Source organism: Podarcis cretensis (genome assembly GCF_951804945.1).
Source record: "Podarcis cretensis genome assembly, chromosome: 17".
NCBI classification, from domain to species: Eukaryota; Metazoa; Chordata; class Lepidosauria; order Squamata; family Lacertidae; genus Podarcis; species Podarcis cretensis.
The window spans coordinates 23159992-23178263 of NC_137187.1; the positions used below are offsets into that span (position 1 = coordinate 23159992).

At 44.7% G+C, this 18272-nt stretch overlaps 1 protein-coding gene across 1 annotated transcript in view; it reads left to right on the top strand.

Annotated features, from left to right (window-relative positions):
• ACO1 (aconitase 1) overlaps nt 1-18272 on the top strand; it is a 57031-nt gene that overhangs the window by 13063 nt on the left and 25696 nt on the right. Inside the window, exons 2-8 of the mRNA XM_079959303.1 lie at nt 723-841; nt 2325-2493; nt 9746-9883; nt 10408-10477; nt 11530-11713; nt 12808-12947; nt 13713-13884. Of these exons, the coding sequence (XP_079815429.1) occupies nt 745-841; nt 2325-2493; nt 9746-9883; nt 10408-10477; nt 11530-11713; nt 12808-12947; nt 13713-13884 (970 nt within the window). The 5' untranslated portion in view covers nt 723-744. The remainder of the gene's footprint in view (nt 1-722; nt 842-2324; nt 2494-9745; nt 9884-10407; nt 10478-11529; nt 11714-12807; nt 12948-13712; nt 13885-18272) is intronic.

An 18272-nucleotide genomic window follows, 5' to 3' on the forward strand; every position in this document is an offset into this window, starting at 1 on the left:
ACCAAGATGCACCAAACTGCTAATTCTCTTGCTATGCTTCTCTAGTTTTATTATTATTATAGCTTCCCTGTGTTCCTAATGCTCATGGACCTTCTAATTTGGAGATTTAAGTAAATGTATAATTGCGCTTGGCAGAGGTGTTCAGGCTGACACTGAAACAGTTTTGAAGATTGTGTTACGAAAAGACTGCAGAGGCACTTTGCAAGTTAAGAAGCACCAAAACAAGTGCTGAGCCCAGTGATGTGAGAGATGCGCCAAAGGTAGGCAAGAAATAAGGCAGGGAATAAAGAGAGGGAACACCTTCTAAGGTGTACTGGAAATATTTGGAGGTGTGTGTGTGGAAAGATGCCCTGCTGTTTCTATACTTTCGTTTTTATATTTCCAAAGGGATTTTTGAGAGAACTGTCTGTTAAAACTGATGAACTGGTTTACAATTTATGTAAGAACTGTAATTTTAGAAAACATAGTGAATGTGTAATCTGACTATATGCAGGTTATTCCAGATTTGTACAAATAAGGCCTTGGTCTTTGGCATCTGAGATGCATGTTTTTAGGACCCGTCCTATTCCTGCGACTGTAATTTGTTTTAAAATGCTTTTAATACTGAAATTTAAACTTACACAGGACCTGATGGTGAAGGGACTAATACATCGAATAAATAACAATAAAAGTTAAACTTGCTCCAATTTTTAACTTGGCATGGCCCCATCTTGTATTTGCAGTGACTTCCAAGATATTTCAGCCATGAGCAACCCTTTTGCGCATCTTGGGGAACCCCTGGACCCAAGCCAAGCGACAAAAAAATTCTTCAATTTGAACCGACTCGGAGACCCAAGATATGGTACGTTGGTTACATTCAGAGGGAGTTGCTCCGTGTAAGAATGTTGGTTGGCAGCTGCCGCTTTCAAGGGAGTTCACATATGCACGCACATCACTTGAGCTTACGCTTTGGATGAGACATATCATGTGCTTAGCAAACAGAAGGTTTCTGGTTCCAGTCCCTGGTATCTCTGGTTAGGAGGCTGTCTGGTAGTGGCACTGGCAGGGCCGTTTTTAGCAGATGCGGTGCCAAGGTGCAAATATCCGCCCAGCGCTCCCAAATTACTACGGATTGTGTTGGAGTGGCCGTAGCTGCGCACTGCCAGCCATCCGGGGGGGGGGGCGCAAACTCCCCATTCCGCTGTGGGAGAGCGATCCTCGCAGAGGCTTGGGAGGGAAGTTGCGCCCTTCCCAAACCTCCTCGGGAGGAGAGCGATCCCTATAGAGGCTGGGGAGGGAAGCTGCTTGCCCACCAGCCATATGGTTGGCGGGGCGCAGCTGGCAGGCGTGCAGGGGAAGGGGAGGCCGCCGGCAAAGCCGCCCAACTCCCCCACTTGCTGGGGCGTCCCCGAGAGGCCGGCGCCGTGGCGCGATGCACCACTAAGCCCCATGGGAAAGACGGCTCTGGGGACTGGGTTTTGAGAGCTGCCACTTTCTAGCTCAGTTGTGGAGCACCTGCTTTGCACGGAGAAGGTTCCAGATTCAATCCCAGGCATCTCCACGTAGGACTGGGAGAGACCCCTGTCTGAAATCCCGGAGCGCTGCTAATCTGATTGGGTTAGATGGACCCAGTGGTCTAACTTAGTGCAAAGTAGATTCCTATGTTCTTCACATGTGTGCAGAAGTTGCATATCATGTGGCTGCATGGGTATTTTTTTTTTAAGTACAGTCGTACCTTCACTGTCGAACGGAATCCGTTCCGGAAGTCCGTTCAACTTCCAAAAATGTTCGACAATGAAGGCATGGCTTCCGATTGGCTGCAGGAGCTTCCTGCATGCAATTGGAAGCCGCGGAAACCACGTCAGACGTTCGGCTTCCAAAGAACGTTCAGAAACAGGAACATTCACTTTCGGGTTTGTGGTGTTTGGGAGCCACAATGTTCGACTCCCAAGGCATTCGGCTTCCAAGTTATGACTGTAAATGTGCATTTGTTTGTATTTATAGTTAAAAATAATTCTACATAGCTTTTCATCCAGAATCTCAAAGTGGCTTATGAAGAAAGAAAGAAAGAAAGAAAGAAAGAAAGAAAGAAAGAAAGAAAGAAAGAAAGAAATCTCCATAATGGTGGTCTGTGTAGTATTAAAGGGGAAAATGTGTCTCTGAATGTGTAGCTACCATGCACCAAGGAACTGTGGTTAGTTGTGACTTAGAAGTTTCGAGCTACAACTTCTCCCCACCAATGGAATGGAATCTTCTTTTCGCTATATTACAATTTAATCTCCTTACGTTTGTACCATATAGCTTTAGTCTCCACATGCTTCTAACAGAGGTGCTTTCCTTCCCAGAACGTTTGCCGTTCTCTATCAGAGTGTTGCTGGAGGCCTCAGTCCGCAACTGTGATGAGTTCCTAGTAAAGAAGGGAGATGTTGAAAACATCCTAAACTGGAACGTGATGCAACACAAGAACATCGAAGTGCCATTTAAGCCCGCCCGAGTTATTCTACAAGACTTCACGTGAGTTGTATTGTGTTCCCCCCGCCCCCATTTTTGTTTTAATCTAAGGTGTTGTCACAGTTTAGGAGCAGAGTCATTTTCTAGAGAGACAAGGGTCATTTTGGAGAAGTACGTCTGAGAGAATTTTAGTACAGCAAATTAGAGTGAGTTTCGCAACCCTAGAATCATAGAATCATAGAGTTGGAAGAGACCACAAGGGCCATCGAGTCCAACCCCCTGCCAAGCAAGAAACACCATCAGAGCACTCCTGACATATGGTTGTCAAGCCTCTGCTTAAAGACCTCCAAAGAAGGAGACTCCACCACACTCCTTGGCAGCAAATTCCACTGTCGAACAGCTCTAACTGTCAGGAAGTTCTTCCTAATGTTTAGGTGGAATCTTCTTTCTTGTAGTTTGGAGCCATTGCTCCGTGTCCGCTTCTCTGGAGCAGCAGAAAACAACCTTTCTCCCTTCTCTCTGTGACATCCTTTTATATATTTGAACATGGCTATCATATCACCCCTTAACCTCCTCTTCTCCAGGCTAAACATGCCCAGCTCCCTTAGCCGTTCCTCATAAGGCATCGTTTCCAGGCCTTTGACCATTTTGGTTGCCCTCCTCTGGACACGTTCCAGTTTGTCAGTGTCCTTCTTGAACTGTGGTCCCCAGAACTGGACACAGTACTCCAGGTGAGGACTGACCAGAGCAGAATACAGTGGCACTATTACTTCCCTTGATCTAGATGCTATACTATTGATGCAGCCCAGAATTGCATTGGCTTTTTTAGCTGCCGTGTCACACTGTTGGCTCATGTCAAGTTTGTGGTCAACCAAGACTCCTAGATCCTTTTCACATGTACTGCTCTCAAGCCAGGTGTCACCCATCTTGTATTTGTGCCTCTCATTTTTTTTGCCCAAGTGCAATACTTTACATTTCTCCCTGTTAAAATTCATCTTGTTTGTTTTGGCCCAGTTCTCTAATCCTCTTAGCATTAGGGGGTATAGCCAATGAAATTGTCCCATTAGCAGAAGGAGGTCTACCTGTGCAATAGGAATTCTTCTCCCTGCCCCCCCCTCAGATCTGTTCTAGGGGTTCCCCCCAACCTTCTGGAGCGGATTTGGGGCATGTGAGGAGAGGGAGAGGAAGCTCTGTTGTCCAGGCAGAAGCCTTGCGCTAGCAGGACAACTTCATTGGATGCAACCCTAGGCTGTCCCTGGAACAATGTTCTGCTCAGCACATGGAGCGGTACTCCAGCAGCACATAACGAGAATGTTGTGCAACTGCTATCGGTGTGCGCAGATTTGATTTTCAGCAAATTGTGCCAAACGGATGTACAGACATACCTCGGATTGAATACCCTGCAAGTTGAGCACATTTGAGTTGCGCTCCGCGCGTTACTTCCGGGTTTCGCCACTTGCGCAGATGCTCAAAATGACATCACGTGCATGCGCAGAAGCGGCGAAAAGTGACGCGTGTGTGCGCAGACGTGCCGTCGCTAGTTACGTTTACCTCTAGATGCAAACAGGGCTCCGGAACGGATCCCGTTCGTATCTAGAGGTACCACTGTAATAAGAAAAGTTGTGTCGACCAATGCACATATCAATGCACATATCAAGGCTGACAACAGCCATGTGGCCTCCTAGCAAGGCACCGCTTATAGCTGTCAGAGCAGGAGCTCTGTGCAAATGAACTTGAATGTTGTTCAGGCAGTAGCTGTTCACTGATGGCTGTCATCTGACCTGGCCCTAGGAAAGCTTTTTTCAAAAGAAGCAACCAGGGAAAAGTGCTACATTTCTCCTTGCTTGTAGAGCAGTGTTCTCTTAAGTGGGGAGTTGGAATCCAAGCTTAATCCTGATCTCAGGCTAAGGTGTTGTTCCACCAGCACCATGACTGTGCAAGAATCTCCAGCGAGCCTCCTGCCATCCTTTTGTGCATCAAAATTGTGGCTGGGAAGGGAATTGTCTCTGTCCTTGTGCAGAGGCACAGTGTGGAAGGCAGAGATAAGAGGAAGTTCAAAGTCCTGACAGCTGCAAGTTTTGGCATGGTGACCAAGCCTAGTCGAAAATTACAGACCGCTGAATTTCAGCAAACTTTCCTTTAGACACACATCTTTCCTTTCCCACCTGTGTTTCAGGTCTCTTTCAATGATTAACATTCGTTGTATTCCTTAGTGACCTTCGTACTGAGATACATACTGCAGACTGGGATTATGAAGAGAGAGAAGGAAAAGACAGAGAGAGATTACATTTTGTGCAGAATCTGTTTCTTGTAAGAAAAGAGAGGCAGTTGCGCACACACACACACACACACACACACTCTCACACAATGAAAAACAAAATTTAGTCCAGAAATCCTATTGCAGGCTTTCCCAAGCTTGAATTTCCAGCTGTTTTTATACTACAGTTCCCATCATCCCTGACCACTGGTCCTGTTAGCCAGGGATGATGGGAATTGTAGTCCAAAAACAGCTGGAAATTCAAGTTTGGGAAACCCTGCCCTAGAGGAAGCAGCAAAGCATAATAATGAATCCCAGTTGTTGTTGTTGTTCTAGAAAACAGTGGTCCTGATTATACGTATTACTAATTTTACTGCAATACCTGTTCTTGATCCTCTTTCTTAATTTTAATGAGATTTAAGCTTGTAAGCTGTTTTTGTTTAAAGACACTTCTTTGCATCCAGCAAACACTCCTGTCCTTTTTGAACCTGCACCTTCCAACATAGTAACTAGGAAGGTTTGCAGTAAATGACTAGGGGATTGTGATGCAAGTTTTTAAAATACAAGCCTGTTCTGCAACAATTGCGGGCCGTGTTTAGTTAGCCGAAAAATGGAAAGTGAGCAAGGTCCCGATCAAAGAGGACTGGCAACTTAAATTGACAGAATATGCACAACTTGCAGATTTAACATATAGAGCAAGAAGAACATAGTAAAGGTAAAGGGACCCCTGACCATTAGGTCCAGTCGTGGCCGACTCTGGGGTTGCGGTGCTCATCTCGCTTTATTGGCCGAGGGAGCCGGCGTACAGCTTCCGGGTCAGGGGGCCAGCATGACTAAGCCGCTTATGGAGAACTACTAGAAGAACATACAGTACATTTAAAGAAGATTGGGAAAAAATTATTGAATATATGGAAAATAACTGTATACGTACAGCTGAAAGTGCTGGCAGCATTAAGATAAGATAAATTCAACAGAATATATTCTTTTTGTGGATGTAAGAGTGGGAAACTGATTTGATTGGTTACACTAAAATATGCAGAGATGTATGATATTTAAAATGAACCATGGAAAGAGAAGAAGGGAAGTCATTGGATATTTTAAAGTTTGTAAAATGTTTATTTGAAATTGTAAAACTGAAAATTTCATTAAAAAATATTTTGTATACACACACAGAGAGAGATATTATATATATAAATGCAAACCTGAAGTTAGCCAATCTATTCCTTGGTATGGCAATCTGTTCTCTCCCAAACTGGGTTTGCAACAGACTGTATTGAGTTAGAAAGATAAACAGATGCACAGATACGTCATTTGAATTGAGAGTGTGTTTGTTCTTGGAACCAGAGGTTCAAAGATTGCAGGGAAGGTTGCCAGTGGCACTGTGGTCAAGGCGTCCATTTCAGATTCAACCTGTATTTCCAAAGCAATGCTTAAAATCAGGGCTTGAGGTTTCTTTGTTTTGCATTTTCATATATATATATATATGCTGCAATTTGCATGTATACCTACAACGGTGAGATTGTGTTATTGTAGATTGTGCATTATTTCCATATGGAGTTCCAGAATACGCGTGACGCAGTATGCATGGAAATTCCTTCCTTTCAGATATTTGTGCTACACATGCAGACTCCCATGTCCTGCTCACATGATCTTAACCATGTAAAAATGGCTCAAATAGGGCTGCAGCCTACTGAGCCCCCTGGAACCACACACATTCCCAAACATGGTTCGCCATGATGAAGGCTTCCCAAAACAGTGGTCCCTGTTTGTTTTCCACCAAAGACCTTCTGAGTAGGTCTGTCCTGGGTAAAAAAAAAAGGGTGGGTTGGGTTGGGGAATGCATTGCATTGCTAGAGCATAGGTAGAGTAGACTAGCAGAACTACTGGTTTGTGTTCCAAGTCTGACTTAGCTTGTTGTGTGGTCTCAAAGAAACTCATAATGCGCTTTTTGAAATGATTCCAGGGCTGCTTTATCTAATCCGAAATAGATGTTTGGTAGACATGCCAAACATCCCATGCAAAAGGTTTCGTTTAATTGTTGCTTGTACCCCTCTAACAACGAATGTAGGATTAACTCATCAAACAACGGAACTGTTAGCAGCTTCTTTTAGAAGCTGTAATAATGGCACAGTGATCTTCTAAAATAAATGGCAGAAACTGTTTTTGTGGGGTTTGGGTGAGTATATAATACTCTCTCCTAACTTTTCTCAAGGAAAGGGTGCATGTGCATAACTGGCCATGGTAGAACTCAAAACCTGTGATCTGTTGGAGTGACTTTCTGATACGCTGTCATAAAACAGCTTCCTGAGGAAATAGATCTCTGGTACTATCTGGTTTATTTTCAATACCAGACTAAGAAAAGTCAGGGAATTTGATTATAACTGGAATAATGTTATATGAAATAATGATATTGGAAACTGCTACATTCTATTACAAGGAAATTCAGTTGGAAGAGGTTTGAGGAAGTCAAGTAATATGTTAATGAAACTGGAGTTTAACTAACTAATTAAGTCGTTTTTATCTATGTGGAGATATATGTGGGGTTTGTAACATTTTACTTTTTTAATTTCTGCTTCCTTTTTTCTTTTTTTTCCTTTTTTACTACTGTTCTTTCTTTTTTTTATTATGTTATAGTTATGTCTTTCTATGAAACTCAATAAATATTATTTTTTTTTGGGGGGGGGGGAATATTTTCCATACCAGACTAGAACTTTTCTTCACCCTAGTTTGACCTTTTTACCATGGACTCGTTTTGTGATCTGCGTCTCCAGAATTTCACCACCACAAGCCTGCTAAGAGATGCAAAGTCCAAAACGAAGTATCCTTCAGAAGAATCACAAAAGGGCTTAGATCTTTTTGTACTACTGCCTGGTTGATTGGGATGAAGACTCGGTCTGGCATGAGGGAGAGTATGGGAATGAGGAAAGTGGCCAGGAGCTTGCGTTGAGCCAGCTTGGGAATCAGTGGCAGCTATAGAAATGGATTTTGAGGCTATCTGGTTGCCTCTTCTGACCAGCTTCCTCATTCCTGTTCTCCTCCTCCTACCAGACTGACTCTTCATCCTAATTGGCAGAGCATTTTGGGGCATAAGCAGCGGAGGCATAAGCAATGGATTCCCAAGCTGGTTGGGTAGGAGGAAGATGATTGGTGACAGTGTCAGCCAACCAGGGGATCTAGATTACAGAGACAGGGAGCTTTCTGTCCTCCACTTCTTGACTGGACTGCCTATCCATCACCTCTTGTTGCTCAGTAGTTTGAAGTGCCACCTCTCCAGATTCACTTGTAGCCCAGCACAGCTGTTAGGGCCTGGACTGAGGAGGAATGGTGGGAACAGCCTCTCCTCTCTCTGTAGCTTCTCAAGAAGAGGAGGACAGTATAGATTTAGAACAGCGGTTTGCAGAAGGGCATAGTTCAGAGGCAAGAAGCTGGGGGGGGGGAGGGGAGAGCAGCAGGAAGAAGAAGCACTTGGGGAGAGACAGGTAACAGACTCCGTGTCTCTTGAAAGAGAGCCCGTGTGCTGTAGTGGTTAAGAGTGGTAGACTTGTAATCTGGTGAACCAGGTTTGCTTCCCCACTCCTCCACATGCAGCTGCTGGGTGACCTTGGGCTAGTCACACTTCTCTGAAGTCTCTGAGCCCCACTCACCTCACAGAGTGTTTGTTGTGGGGCGGGAAGGGAAAGGAGAATGTTAGCCGCTTTGCGACTCCTTGAGTCAAATCCAAACTCCTCCTCCTCCTCCTCCTCCTCCTCCTCCTCCTCCTCCTCCTCTTCTTCGCATCCCTGGCCCCCCTCTTCCAGATCCAGGCATGCCTTGAGAGTAGCAGAACAAAAAACTCAGAGGCAGAAAGCACAGATCAGCTGGCGCAGGGGTGACATAGAATAGGAGGGACTGAGAGGGTGGGACTTGGAGCAACACCATTATCTAAGAGAGACTGCATTCCTTCGTCTCTCTGTGTGTGGATATTGAATAAACTACTTGGTAAGAACTCTTCTTGGTTTTCTGCTTTTTGGCATCCCACCGTGGGAAGGATAGGATTCCCTGAAGCCCTGACAACAGCATGATGGCGCGCTTGCATTTTTATGTAACATGGAAAATACATTATTAAGGCCACAGGCTGAAATTTCGGGTCACATTTTTAAACATGTGTCCTTCATTTTGAAGAAAAGCAGCAACAACATTGGGGACCTGATCCGGAACCTCCTCCCATTTGAGATCAGGGCGCTGTACCAGTCTCTTGTTTCCAATTCCCCCAGAAAGTGATGTTTACTGCAACCACCACCAGTAATTTTAGGTGGTGGTTACAGTGCTACCATGTTGAGTGCTGGCAATGAATCTGCTGAACAGTGCCCCCCCCCCCCGTTCAAGTTATACATTTAAACCTGCATTCTTGAGCAGATAAGTTGCCTTGCCCCAACCATTAGGAAACCACATATAATCAGTATGTGCATTTTAGAGCAGAGTTCAGAGGTCTGGTGCCAACCATAGTTTGCCAATTTAGGTATCACAGTAAATTTTGCTTAGCAGTAACCTTCGAACTGAAAGTGAAACTGAAAGGGAGGAGGAAGGAGGGAGAATGTGAGCACATAGCTTATTTGTTTGGTAAATTATCCATAGTGAGTCAGGCTGAATCCATACTTATATAAAAAGCACTGTGAAAATCCTTAAAAAAACCAACACTTTTAAAAAAATATATGGAATTTACCATTAGCTCACCAGCACCATCTAATGTCACATTTGTATAATGCACCTAAAACATTATATTTGCAGCTTTATAGCTGAATCTCCAGTTTAATTCAAGTGTCTTTTTCATAGAATCAGAGAACTGTAGGATTGGAAGGGACCCCCTAAAGGTCATTTAGGAATCTCAGCTCAGAAATCCCAGTTGTTGCTGTTGCTGTTGTTGTTTTCCAGCTCTGGACCTCTGTATGTTGTTGCCTTTTAATATTCTTTCTTTCTTTTTGTGTGCTTGGCTTTAAGGTCTCATTTGCAAAACAGCACAGCACCTGGGCTGCTAATTTATATACACTTTCTTCCTTTCCCTTCATTCTTCCATTGCAGCGGTGTCCCAGCAGTGGTGGATTTTGCTGCTATGCGTGATGCTGTGAAGGCTCTGGACGGAGACCCGGAAAAAATCAACCCCATTTGCCCTGCTGATTTAGTAATTGATCATTCCATCCAGGTTGACTTTAATAAAAGGTAAGGTATGGCAATGGAGTTTATGTCCAGCAGGATTTTTTTTTTTTAAAAAAAGGGGGGTAGGGGGTGGGGAAAACAAGAAACAGATGCAGAAACCCAACAGAGAGTTAGGCACAGGACATTTTCAAAGCACTGAACCAATTTTGACAGCTCAACATAAGAAGAAGATAGGTTATCCCCATCCCCGCGTCCCCTGCTGCTTATATAATTAATGTTTTAGAACACTTCCCACCCCTCTTACATTCCAGCTAGACTCTGCCAAATGTGCCTACATTCAGCATGGAATTAGCACTTGAGCCAGACAGTAGGAATTACTGCAAAAGCTACTTAAGCTCTCTTCACCGCTTGTTTCTAGCTCCCTGGTGCAAGGTAATTAAAGAGCATAAAACAGCTGAGCTCAATAAATAACAAACCTTCCTTTGTTTCTTGCTCTCCCTCACATTTTTTTGCCCACACACGTTGGACCTTGCGAAGCATCCTCTTAAAGGTGTACCACTCTGATAACCCACATATTTTGTTTGCAGGCCAGACAGTTTGCAGAAGAATCAAGATCTGGAGTTTGAAAGGAACAAAGAAAGATTTGAGTTCTTGAAGGTACAGCAAAAGATCCCCCATTTGTGCATGGATGGGGCAAAGCAGAGGTTGGCTCTGGTACAGGGATTGGGGAGCCCTGTGGTCTCCACATCCTGCTAGACTCCAACTCCCATTAGCCTCAGCCAGCATGGCCAATGGTCAGGGTGGTGGGAGTTGAAGTCCGGCAACTTCTTGAGAGTCACAGGTTCCCTTCCCCTTCCTTAGTGGTCACCAGGGAAAAGAGCATGTCACAGGCTGGGCTGACTGCTGACAGTCCGTGCGGTTTAGGAAGTGAAAATGGCTACACTTCTGTCTTGGAAGATGCAACTGGCCAGGGAAGAAGCCTAAGTCCTGTAAAGACCTTGGCCCCATAGAAGAAGGGAACTGACAACTGGGGTTGGGGGAGAAACGAGCAAGTGTTCCTTGACCACCAATTTAGAGTTGTTGTTGTTTTTGCCTTGACCGATGTTGCCAAGTTTATCTTCTAAACATGTGTGGAAACACAAGTGTTAAGTTGTGGGTGAACATATCAGACAACACAGCGATTCTTCAAACAGCTCTTGTTTATTCACAGGCCAGAACAGAACTGAACTGAAGGGCTCAGTCAGCCTGCTTATATAGAGCTCAGTACCACATTACTGTAACAACTTTCTAAAACTATCCAATCATTGAACGTCACTTTCGATCCTTCATTTGCATAACTATCTACAGTATCCCCCTGCTGGCCCAGGGTGAGAACTTCAGTACATAACACCAAGGGATCAGATTTTTGACTTTGCAGTTTCTGGGGCTGGCTTTTGAGTCCACCATCCATCCACAACAAGGCTGACTTGGATAGCTTTAATTTTGCTGCCTTGATTTTACAGTTTTCACATGCTGCTTTCAAAAATAGTGGGGCCCTAGCAGCTTGTGAGGTGGGGCCTGGGACAGAATCTTCTGCTTAGTGATCTTCCAAACCCCCTACCCCCAGTACCAGATAACAGGTTTTTTTATGCTCGGACACACACAATGCTGCCAAGAACATTCTTTGACTATGTCTAAGAGAGAGCGGCTCTTCCGTTTTGTGTTTCCAGTGGGGCTCCCAAGCCTTCCAGAACATGAGGATTATTCCCCCGGGCTCTGGGATTGTCCATCAAGTGAATCTGGAGTATTTGGCAAGAGTTGTCTTTGATCAGAGTGGATACTATTATCCAGACAGCGTGGTGGGCACCGATTCACATACCACGATGATTAATGGCTTAGGCGTCCTTGGCTGGGGTAAGTGCCCTTGAACTTGATTGACCTATTCAGTGGTTTGGGTTTATGTTGAGTTGCAGGTAAACAAAGTTCTGTTTCTCTCTCTCTCCTCCCTGCCCCAAATAGATAATCATTAGAACTAGTTGAAAACGTGGTGCTCTTGTTTTAAAAAACGTTTGAAAAGGACTGCTGCAAAAATGCCCAGGTGAAGATGGGGACATTTGGACCAACCTTTGCATTTAAAAACACTGAACCGCATTTCTCTTAACTACATTTAAAGCAATTATATGTTCCCTCCATACAAATCTATGCACAACATTAGCGGCAGAGACCTCCCCAAAGATTAAATCCACGGAAGATTAAAATCCAATTGAAAACCCACCTAATACCAGTCTAATCCCTACCATTTAAGGAGAACCCAAACAGCGAAGTTAATGTTTCTGAGGAATGTTCAGACTTGGTGCTGGCCAAAGGTTTGCTGGCCAAAGGTTTCCAGTTCCAGATGGGGGTTTGCAGTGTTGTATTTCCCCTGAAGGTGTGAAAGGATTGCCTGATCAGCTAATAAACTGTCTACATGCAAACGATGCAACAGGATAAACCTTTTTAAGACTTTGCAGTTTTGCTTTAGGTAAATTCAATGCAAAGCGGGAGCTGTTTGCTGTGGAATATAATAAGTATATCCACAAGCACTTCATCCGTCCTGCTCGTATGGCAATGTTGGCAGCAATCCTAGACAGCCTTATCTTCTCTGTTCCATTGGAATTTTCTTTCTCTCTGCCTTGAAGCTTTACCGTATTTTTTGCTCTATAAGACTCACTCCCCCCCCCCCTAAAAAGTAAGGGGAAATGTGTGTGCGTCTTATGGAGCGAATGCAGGCTGCGCAGCTATCCCAGAAGCCAGAACAGCAAGAGGGATTGCTGCTTTCACTGCATAGCAATCCCTCTTGCTGTTCTGGCTTCTGAGATTCAGAATATTTTTTTTCTTGTTTTCCTCCTCCAAAAACTAGTCTTGTGGTCTGGTGCGTCTTATAGAGCGAAAAATACGGTATATCCTTCTTGTTTGTCATCAGGCAGTGAGACAGTTGCGTTTAATGTTGTCTTTGTCCTCGTTGGCAGGTGTGGGGGGAATTGAAGCAGAAGCGGTGATGCTGGGCCAGCCAATCAGCATGGTGCTTCCTGAGGTGATCGGCTACAAATTGATAGGTAGCCCTCAACCACTTGTCACATCCACTGACATTGTGCTCACCGTTACCAAGGTAATCACATGGTGCGACACCACGATGGCCAAAATCACTGTTGTCCATTTTCTAGGGATTTGATCTTCCCTTAATTCCAGAAACATGTCTATCATAGATGCGGGGCAGGGGAGCAGAGAGGGTGCCATTACTTCCGTAGTGGGCAGAAAATAGATCTGGATTTACCATTAGATCTCTGGCTGATTTCTGACCCCCATTTGTGTTTAACAATGGCAGCATGAAAATTACGCTTCCCTCAATTATACTGAGATAACCAGGAGTGAATATTTGTGTGGAAGGGTTATGAGCTATATTAAGTTCTGATGCTCAGAGCTAATTTCTGGGCTCAGAATGATTTGATTTTAAGTCTTTCACATCAGGGTCTGGTTGATAGATCTCATGTTTCCTACTAAAAATCAAAATAGATCCTGCAAGCCTGATGTCTATGTACCGCTGTCCTTCATCAGATGGAGCAAACTGACCTAAGAGCATGAGCTATGAGCCTAGAAACTCTCCCTTCGTATCTCCCCTTATTCACAAATTAGTGACTCAGCCTCTTCCAACCCTCAGTCTGCAGTACTGAGTTGATGATAATTGATCTACACTATGGAGCCGTTGTAGGGATTACTGAGATAAACTAACACAACGATTGCTTGAAAATTTTTAAGCGGTAGCCAGTGGAAAGCTGCTTAGGATTGGGCTGCTGGCAGCTTTTGAGTTTGTCCTCTTTTATTAGAATACAATTTATATCGGACGGTTCTAAGTGCAGTTTTTAATCTGTTACAGCACCTTCGCCAGGTTGGGGTCGTGGGTAAATTTGTTGAGTTCTTTGGGCCTGGGGTGACTCAGTTGTCCATCGCTGATCGAGCCACCATTGCCAACATGTGCCCAGAATATGGAGCAACTGCTGCCTTCTTCCCAGTTGATGAAGTTAGCATCAAGTACCTGCTTCAAACAGGTGAGTGTCAAACAGGTGACAAAATTCAGGGGGACACTTGGACGCTTGAAATAGAGAAAATGGATCTGCTGGGTTTACGATAAGTTGGACTGAGTGCTTTAAACCCCAGCATATATAAACTAGTGTCAGTATCTGTGTGGCCCATTCTGCATATAATGACAAGCCATGGTTTGCCATTTTGAGAAGGAGCAGGCAACGATGCTCCCCCCCACCTTGCATATTACAGGAGGAAGTGAGATGAAAAACCTCCAGCTGAGGTTTGCAATAAACCTGCAGTTTCCTGTTGGCACCCGTATAAGGCAAACTGTGGCCATAGTTTGTTGGTTATCCTGATTCGTGAACAAACTATAGATTGCACAAGCTACAGTTTGCCATCTTTCAGATGAGGTTTGTTAGAAAAGCTAATTGAAAAAATATCTTGTTTCCTCTTCATGCACAAAGAAGGGGAGCAGACAGTGTATGATACTTCCTTCTTCCAGTAACAGAAAAACTATGGCTTGTTGATACATCTGAACTGGGTCAATATTTACTGCTTTTTGTGCCTTAGAAGAAAATGAAATAATGGAGGGGTTTGTCCTTTAGTATTGTTTATGATCTGATTAGGTGATTGAAAGTGGTTTAATTCATCACTTTGAAACCTCAAATTTACACACATTCAGAGAATACGAAATGCACATACAGTCGTACCTTGGAAGTTGAACAGAATCTGTTCCAGAAGTCCGTTCGACTTCCAAAATGTTTGGAAACCAAAGTGCTGCTTCTGATTGGCTGCAGGAAGTTCCTGCAGCCAATCAGAAGCGGCGGAAGCCCTGTCAGACATTTGGGTTCCAAAGAATGTTCGCAAACCGGAACACTCACTTTCGGGTTCGGGAGCCAAAACATCAGAGTACCAAGGCATTCGGGATCCAAGATACGACTGTATTATCACCATCATTATTACCATCATTATTATTATTATAATAATAATTTGTACACCGCCCTTCATCTGTAGATCTCAGAGTGGTTCACAGCATAAAATTATGTCATCAAAAAAACAAAATAGGGATATGTGTTCAGATCATACCGTTTCCACTATTTTTTAAAAAGGGATTTCTTTGTTTGATGAGGCAAATAATATAACCTGTCTTGTAACCCTGATTGATCTACTTTGAAGTCACCTTAAAAAAATAAACATATGTGTTATTTAAATAAGAGCCTCTAAAGAATCCATAGCCCTAATATGTGACACTGAGGCATCAATAAAGGTAAAGTTAAAGGGACTTAGGTAAAGGTAAAGTTAAAGGGTAAAGTTAAATGGCAATATATGGCGGCGCGCAGAGACGCTGCGGCTCAGTGCTCTCCTTTTGTTTTCAGTGTTTTGTTTTGTTTTCAGTGTTTTGTTTTCATTATTTTTACTTGTTCTGAGTATGTTTGGCCGGGCAAGAAAGATTTATAGCAGGCAGGAACTTCTGAAGGTCGGGTTACAGTGTGAACAAGCTGTGAGAGCTGATTATTTTCGCCCAGATAACGCTCCTGTGGGAGTAGCCAGGCCACCGGGCTCTCCATGGATTACTATGCCTCCAGGGAGGAGGCGAAGGCGGCGTAGAGACAGGAGGCAAAGGCGGGGTTGTCGGGCCGGCGTCCTGGTAAGATTGCAGAGGAGTCCATCTAAACCACCACTCCCTAGCATATTTCTTGCTAATGTGAGATCTCTTGCCAACAAGATGGATGAATTGAGGCTGCTGGCAGCAAAGAACAGTCTCGTAAAAGATTGCTGCGTCTTATTTGTCATTGAGACATGGCTTCAACCGTCCATACCAGACACGGCTATTCAGTTGGAAGGCTGTGTGGTACATCGTCATGACCGAGGCATGGACTTCGGAAAAACCAAAGGAGGGGGGCTGTGTGTATATGTGAACAAATGCTGGTCCAATAATTCTAAGACCGTGGGCAGTTACTGTTCACCGGATTTGGAATATGTGGCTGTTAAATGCAGACCAGCCTATCTCCCTAGGGAGTTTACAGCTGTTATGCTAACTGGTGTGTACGTGCCACCAGATGCCAATGCCAACTTGGCTCTGGGATGCCTGCAGAGCCTTATCAGCAGCCAGCAAGACAAGCATCCTGAAGCTGTGCACATCATTGCGGGAGACTTCAATCATGTTGAACTTAAAACAGTGCTCCCAACGCTCTATCAGCATGTGAAATGTCCCACAAGGGGGGACAAGACACTGGATAAAGTTTATTCGAATGTAAATCACGGCTATAGGGCCTTACAGCTGCCACATTTGGGCCAGTCCGACCATATGTCTCTGTTCCTGGTACCAGCATATATCCCACTCAGGAAACGGGCTCCCACAATATCAAGGACTGTTAAAATCTGGCCTGAAGGCGCTATCCACCAGCTGCAGGACTGTTTTGAGAGAACCAATTGGGATATTTTCGATCGTTCAGACCTGGAGGAGCACACGGCGGCAGTTCTGTGCTATATCAATCACTGCACAGACACTGTCACAGTAAATAAATCCATCCGGTTTTATCCCAATCAGAAACCCTGGATGAATAGAGAGGTCCAGTGCCTGTTGCGGGAAAGGAATAGGGCTTTCAGGTCGGGCGAGGTGCAGCTTTACAGTGTGGCAAGAGCAAACTTGAAGAGGGGTATTCGACGGGCAAAACTGGTCTATAGGCAGAGGATTGAGGATAAATTAAGGAGTAACAACACAAGACAGATGTGGCAGGGGATTCAGCATATTACCAACTACAAACCTAACCTTGGTGCTGTCGATGGTGACCCTTTGCTGGCGGAGGAGCTTAACTTTTTCTTTGCTCGCTTCGAGAAGGAGCCACCTGAGACGCCGGTATTACAGCCACCAGCCCATAGGGGCCCCTCATTCACTGTAGAGGAGCATGAGGTGAGACAGGTATTGAGGATGGTGAATCCGAGGAAGGCTGCTGGACCTGATGGCATCACGGGAAAGGTGTTGAAGGGCTGTGCGGATCAGCTGGCGAAGGTCTTTACTAAGATCTTCAACAAGTCCTTACACCAGTCTATTGTCCCACCCTGCCTGAAGTCGTCAACTATTGTTCCTCTGCCTAAAAAATCTACAATCAGTAGTTTGAACGACTACAGACCAGTTGCACTGACTCCAATCATCATGAAGTGTTTTGAGAAACTGGTGCGCCGTCATATAATTTCCTGTCTTCCATCAACTTTTGACAACTACCAGTTTGCATACAGGGCAAATAGATCCACGGAAGACGCTATCACTATCACTCTCCATGCTGCTCTGTCCCATCTGGAGCAGCCGGGGAGTTATGTGAGGCTGCTGTTTGTGGATTTTAGCTCTGCTTTTAACACTATCCTCCCCCATAGACTGGTGTCCAAGCTAGAGGCGATTGGACTCTCCAACTCCACCTGTCTCTGGGTTTTGGATTTTTTGTCAGAACGTTCTCAGAGGGTTAGAGTGGGGTCACATATGTCCACAGCCCTTAGCCTTAACACCGGCTCACCACAGGGTTGTGTGTTGAGTCCCCTGCTCTATACTCTCTATACGTATGATTGTACAGCCATCTATCCCAGCAACAAAATCATCAAGTTTGCTGATGACACTACGGTGGTGGGGCTCATTTCAGGAGGGGATGAGTCCGCCTATCGGGACGAGGTGGAGCGGCTTTGTGTTTGGTGTGGAGAGAACAATCTGGCTCTTAATACGGCTAAGACCAAGGAATTGGTGGTGGATTACAGGAAAAAAAAGGCGGACATTCAGCCCTTGTATATCAAAGGGGAACGGGTGGAGAGGGTGGCGGAATTCAGGTTTTTGGGAGTGACTATCGATCAGGGCATGACTTGGAGCGCAAATACCACTGCTCTGGTGAAGAAGGCCCAGCAGAGAATTTATTTCCTCAGACTTTTAAAGAAGAACAATCTGAGTGAGAGACTGCTGGTGTCCTTCTACCGAGGCTCCATAGAGAGCATTCTCACATACTGTATTTGTGCCTGGTTCTCCAGTTGTACAGCTAGGAAGAGGAAGGTGCTCCAGAAGGTCATAACCACAGCCCAAAGGATTATTGGTCATCCTCTCCCATCTTTGGAAGAACTGTACGGTTCCCGTTGTCTTAGGAAAGCAAACAACATCCTGCAGGATGCATCTCACCCGGGATACAGTCTGTTTGCACTACTGCCTTCTGGCAGGAGATATAGAAACATCAAGTCAAGGACAAATAGACTGAAAAATAGTTTCTATCCAAGAGCTGTGGCCTTTTTAAATGCTGTAACTCGATAGTGTGACCTGGGAGTTTGATGGGTGTGGGTGTGGGTGTGGCTGGAATGTGGTTTGGTTGGTTGTTGTTGTTGTTTTGCTTTTGTTGTTTTTAAGGGATGGCATCCAATTTCGTTGCACTTGTGCAAT